Source organism: Adiantum capillus-veneris, chromosome 4 (assembly GCF_014529385.1).
Source record: "Adiantum capillus-veneris isolate H3 chromosome 4, ASM1452938v2, whole genome shotgun sequence".
NCBI classification, from domain to species: domain Eukaryota; kingdom Viridiplantae; phylum Streptophyta; class Polypodiopsida; order Polypodiales; family Pteridaceae; genus Adiantum; species Adiantum capillus-veneris.
The window spans coordinates 93,300,391-93,306,556 of NC_140934.1; the positions used below are offsets into that span (position 1 = coordinate 93,300,391).

Consider the following 6,166-nt stretch of genomic DNA (forward strand, 5'->3'; position numbering starts at 1 on the left):
TTGAGGAGAGCTACAGAGACCAGATTGACTAGAGCCTATGCAACACTAGGGGGATTGGAGAGGATGTGTTCACAAATCCAGTTTCAAGAGCCTCAGACGAAGCTCTTGCCTTTTGACACCCTGGTGGCTTCCGCATTGCTCTATGGAGTTCAGATAATGGGGCCCTCTTTGGACCAGCATGGGAGGTCGAGTCGCACGGATGGATGGAGAGCCATGGAGAAGCCTCTGGTCTCTATGATCTCGCGGCTTATAAGAGCCAAGGCTTCAGTACCACATGACATTATTCAAGCTGAGCTAAATGCCCCCCCACTAGTGGTTGAGGCGCTCACCAGATCAGTCTTCTTTATACATTGCTTATGGGACCTCCCCTGAGATAGATATGCCTGCCTAGGACTTGAATCCTCTCGACAGTTAGCTATGCAAGGAGACACGACATACTGGTATGGGGAGATGACATCATGCTTTCAAAGACGTGGATTCAGCATGGAGAGATTGCCCCCTTTCTAGTACCCATTGGATGCACCCTCTTTGAGTCTTACACAGTCCGAGATTACCAGGCTCATCCACCAGGATCTGACTAAACTTGATACTAGGAGGCTTGGATACAGCCGGCGCATGAACTGGGCACGAAGATGTTTTTCTATAGAGAGCATCTTCTCCAGCTCACTGAGGATGGTTTTGTGACGAGGCCCAGATACATGGACACCCACTTATCTTATGGGATACGATGTGCTATTGGCCAGATACGCACATCTTCACACCAGCTTCGGATCGAGACTGGTAGATACAGTGGAGTACCAGAAGAGGCCGGACGTGTCCTCTATGTCACATGGAGTTGGAGACAGAGTTGCACTACACATGCCACTAAGAGAGACGGAATGACGGAGTTCCATCCCCAGGTGCACTGGCCCCAAAGACTCGCGTCCCTTTCAGTATTTCTGTATTATTGCTTCGCAAAGATACGACTCTCCGAGGGTGTAGCTCTCTCTGAGACTCTTCGTCCAAATGCTCTGTGAGAGTGGCTCTCTGGACACCTATAAAGTACAAGGGATGTCCAAAAGCAGAGTCCCAAAAGCTTCCCAGCCAAATGCACCTCATCCCAAAAGCATCTGCTCTCAAAAGCATGGCGCTCAAAAGTGCCAAAGGTTGCTAGGGCAAAATGTGGAAATCTGTACAGCCATGCCACGTCATCATACTAGCTCAAATCACCGAATTCTGCCGCAGTCCTTATGCTTTTGAGTTTTTAGGTTTTAGGCAAGTGTCTATCAATTCTGTTGTAGGGTTAGGTTTTTTAAACTCTTTTAGGTCCCTTAGCCACATCTTCTGGGTTAAAGGTTTTAATTCTAACCCCTTGTCCTCTCAGTCAGTCCTTCTTGTTGGGCATGCCATGTCACAAACTTCGTGCCAAAATTCTTCTTTCCCGTAATGTGAACAATCCGGAAATGGAACTACGACAAAATGCTTGCCCATCTCATTTGCTTATCCAAGATCTGCTTGTGGGACAAGAAGTATCTCAAATTTTGATGATTAATAAACACTATGAAATCTGCTCGAAGTGAGTACTGCCTCCATTGAATGAGAGCGTGTATCATTGCTAACAGCTCCTTCTTGTAGACCTGTGCAACCCTCTCAGGTCTAGAGAACATTCCACTCTCATAAGCTATGACATGGCCCTCCTGCATTAAGACTGCTCCTAGACGGCTTCCACAAGCATCACAGTAAACCTCAAAACAAACTAGTCGTCAACTTCTCTTTGAGTGTATTGAACGTTGCAATTTCTAAGGGTCCCCAAGTGAACGGAACTCTTTTCTGAGTTAGTGTATGCAAAGGCGAAGCAATCTCCGCAAACTTTCTAATGACTGCCTTTTATACGAGCACAAACCCAAATAGCTTAAACTTCATGCACATTCCTTAGTTCCGGATGGTCTCTATCTCATCAGCTTGCTCCTTTGGTTCTTTCTTAGGACACTTTTCAAGAGTGTGCCCTTGTTCCCCACACATAACACTTGCCCTCTTTGGAGTATTCTGCACGCTGCTCTACTGTCAACGTTGGGCGGGTGTGTTTCTTCTGCTGTTTCTTGCCCTCTTCTTTTTCTCATGGGAACTCTTTCCTCGTTGAAATGGACACTCGCTTGTCCGAGGGATAAGTCAAGGAGCTGGAGTCCATAGAGAACTGTCCTTGGCATGTTCCATGAGCTTCCGGATGCTTTGGGACTTTTGCTTTAAACAGTATCGTCAAATCACAGATGATGACACATGGCAACAGGCCTGTAAATTCCAGTGCGGTTTACGGAACGGCACAGTGCGCTGATGTTGCAGGTGATGTGGCACCGATTTTCAGTTGCTGGTCAGTTGCACCTCATCCCAAAAGCATCTGCTTGTGGCACATTGATACCATGTGCACGTGACAACTTGAAAGAACAATTCAAAGAACACAAACTATGACGGGAGAGGAGTTTGTGCCCTTGGCTTCGCATTATCAATCAAAGGGCGTGCACATGCGGATACAAAAGCCTCAATGTAGAGGGATGCGACCCCGCTCACAGTAAAGAGTCTCAGATACAACTTGTGTGTTACAACTTGGCACATAAGCAACGCTTAAAGAAGCTCTGAAAAGTCCTATAATTAAGTAAAACTACTCAATTAGCTGTAATATGTAGCTTTTTGATAAACTCACACCTTGCTCTTCACGTGGCTCATGTCATCAGGTGGCATGTGCTGCAGCACTTGCCACATTATTACCTTACCCCATCAACTTGCAACCACATCATCACCTTGTGACAGTCTTAGTTAGCAGGTAAATTTAACATTGTTGGTAGAATATTTAATGTAATACAGTTCCTATCTTGAGGAGGGATTTGTACAGCTCAGCCCTACATGTTTTGTGGAATTTTTTTGCAGACTCCATCTGGAAGAAGTCTGTAGCCCATCCAAATCAACAGGTTTGCTTTCTGATTTACTTGTAGTCATGGAACATCAATAAAAGCTGTGTTTTCAAATAAGGTGTTATACACTTACTGTATTCCTCGAGCTATGCATATGTAAAATGCGGAAATCTTGTTTTGCAAACAGGAATCAGGGCTGTCAGCATCTTCAGTAGCTTTTTCAAAAGGCATCAAGGAAGCTGATACAAGCAAACGTTCCCAAAACTGGACTAAGTTCGATTTTTCAGGATCAAGACAGAATATGGAGTCCTCTTTAAGCTTCATGGCGGATGGATATGTAAATGAAGGGTCCTCAACAGGATTGAGTTCTTTTCAGCAAATGTTGAGTAGTGTGGACGTACCACTGAGTATTCCTAGACAAAAATCATGCTCTTGGAGGACTCGTGGTTTTTCTGAGCTTGGAGATTCACCACGTCCGAGAAGCTTAAGGTGGTCCAACATGGGCACCCCCACTAACCTATTTACAGACGGAGAGCAAGAAGACTTTAACGAACTCTACATAAGAAACACAGGAGCGATGCACAATCATGATGCCTCCACTCCACAAGTTGAAAGCCCTAAATGTGGACTGTGTAGCAAAGAAATCTCTCAGAAATCTTTCTGGAGTTTGTCGAGGGCTCTTGGCGGTAAGGAGTTGCCAGTGGTGGGCATTCTTGAATGCGGGCATGTGTACCATGCTGAATGTCTTGATCAAGCTACTCCTGTAGCACAAGCACGTGATCCACCTTGTCCCAAATGTAAGGATGAGAAGAGTGCTCGAACCAAGGTACCAGAAGACCTCGCCAGCAAATCAAGGATGAGAGAGTGCTCCCATGTCAAAGGCAAGATTTCTCGAGTGGGGGTCTCAGTAGAGGACTTAGATGATGCTGAACCAAGCAAAGTTGTGCAGCATCAGTGTGGCTTGACTGAGAGCTCCTTAAGGAAAGGAGTTTTTCATGTTCACAATGCCGACAAGGGCTTCTCAACGAGGTCTCTTCTGAGGAGACAGTTCTCTTTCAGAGGAAAAGGAAGTAAAGATGTAAACAGCAATGGCTTTGGATCTAAAAGGCCAGGATTTGCAGCAAGAGTCTCACCTGAAAACAGCACACGAGAGGATGATTCTTTTTTTGGGAAAAGAGTTCATTGATTAATCTGAGGTCTGGACAGCTCCGATCTCTCAGGGCCTTGCAGGTATAAGCTGTGCAATCTCATCAATTTGGTGTAACTTAGTCAAATGTTGGTCTTTATTGGGGAGGCCTCCTTGCTGTATTAAGTCGGAGTTCTTGGTTGCCTTCACTTGCCTATGTTGACGGTCAATATGCAACCGGGTCGGCGGGTATGTATCATCAAATTGACCCTGATATATGGGTGTGAAGGTTATATTGGTTTTTCAGAGGGCTTAGATGCACTCCATTATGTAATCCACAGGAAGCAAATGATCTAATTAAAGTGGATCTCAAGGCTTATCTCTGCAATTGTAGACAAGATTTTTTCATCTTGAAACTTGTGTGAAGGGTGGATGGTTTCAGGTTGGAGCAATGGAATTTGTAGGATGCCAGTTTTTGATGTTGGAGCTTGTGTGTAGGACTTGACTTGAATTTGGGACTTTTCATGTTTGTCGACTTGTTTTCTTATGATGTAAGTGGGCAGTGATTTTGGTGCGGACCCAGATGGACCTGAGTTGGCAAGAGGGCTCATCTTGTGGATTTGAATACACAATTTGTTCTGAGTTGGGGTCTGTTGTGATATTTTTCGAGCAAGAACTTTTCTATGGCCAAGGTTCTGCAGGTTTTCAAGCTGATCTAAAAAAAAGACCAAAATAGTATGAAGCGAAACTAATACAACATGCTTGTTTAAGAGCTCTTCTTGAGTAGTCAGAGAGGTCTTTTTTGTTCGTCCTCATTGCATTTCTGCCATGAGGAACATGATTAGTAGGTGTCATTTTGGATGATAGTGTCACACACCATTTACATTGTGGCCATCTAGTTTTTTGAATCACATGCCTTATCACATGATTTATGCTCTTCTTCATCCGACATAAGAAAGTGACCATCACATAATAATATAATGTATACGATGTTTGTTGAGAACCACAACCAATATTGTTAAGCAAAGGTCCATTCAATTTACTATCATGAAAGATTACCAATAGTCATCTTGGCATTGTCCTAGACTGCACACTCCATATTCTCCATCAAGATCATCTTGGACATCAACACAAATAGGGAGATTGATCTTTAGACTTATTGGAAACATTTATATGTAAACTTTGGAGATCATAGAAAGGAGATTATTTTTCTATACATATTGTAATGATTGTTGAATAGTGGTAAAAACTTTCCTTACATGGTAACATCTCTACAAACACCACGTCCAAATTGATGATCACATGCATAGTTTGAGGATGGTACAAGTTTCACACTTTATCATCAAACTTTTTTAGTTGTTCTATGACAAAAAAACATTAGAAAAACAATCAAACACATGTGAGTGAGCAAATGAGGCTTCTTAGTATGACACGACTTGTGTGGAGTAACATATGGCAATGTCTTAGTGGATCCCCTTTCTGGCGAATAGGTGAAATTGTCAATAAGCTCAAGCCAAAAAAGCAAGAGGCAAAGCTCGACTCTTGATTGTGCATCTTACAATCTCCATGAGATACTTCCTTTTACTATTAGCTACACCGCTTTCTTAAGGATTACAAGGCATTATATCTTGGGACTTTCTTCCCTATTATTCCAAGATCATTTATCTTCCTAGAGCATATACTCCACCCGTTACACCTCGATATATTTTTAGCTATAGCGAGCAACTATTCGAAACACTTTACACCTTAATATATCTTCAACGATGCCGACAAATTGTTTGAAGCAACAAAATATTTAGGACTAAACCTATAACATATCTCACCATCAAAGATACTTGTGTGCAAGAATAACCATCATTGAAAGACAATGTACATTTAATTTTCAAAGATTGTATTTTTAGAAGCCTCAATCTTGACAATCTCAAACAAAGAAGCACGGTGTTTCTACCAACCTAAATATACATGCGTTAAAGGTGCCCGAATTGGAGGCAACATTGAACAAAATACCAAATCAAGAATTTGCAAATATAGCAAACTTGAAAGTTTCAAGTAACTTTCATGGGAAATTTTTGGCAAATTTGTTGTTGCAAATGCTACATCTTTCATTCATTTCACACATTCAATCTGTAGAACTCATGGCATAAACATCAATATT

At 42.6% G+C, this 6,166-nt stretch overlaps 1 protein-coding gene across 2 annotated transcripts in view; it reads left to right on the forward strand.

Moving 5' to 3' along the window:
- Positions 1–4,540, forward strand: part of LOC147459610 (uncharacterized) — a 31,383-nt gene extending 26,843 nt beyond the window's left edge. For both annotated transcript variants that reach the window (XM_086510828.1, XM_086510829.1), the window contains 2 exons: positions 2,902–2,942; positions 3,073–4,540. In XM_086510828.1, the coding sequence (XP_086366954.1) occupies positions 2,902–2,942; positions 3,073–4,071 (1,040 nt within the window). In that variant the 3' untranslated portion in view covers positions 4,072–4,540. The remainder of the gene's footprint in view (positions 1–2,901; positions 2,943–3,072) is intronic.
- Positions 4,541–6,166: the final 1,626 nt, after the last annotated feature.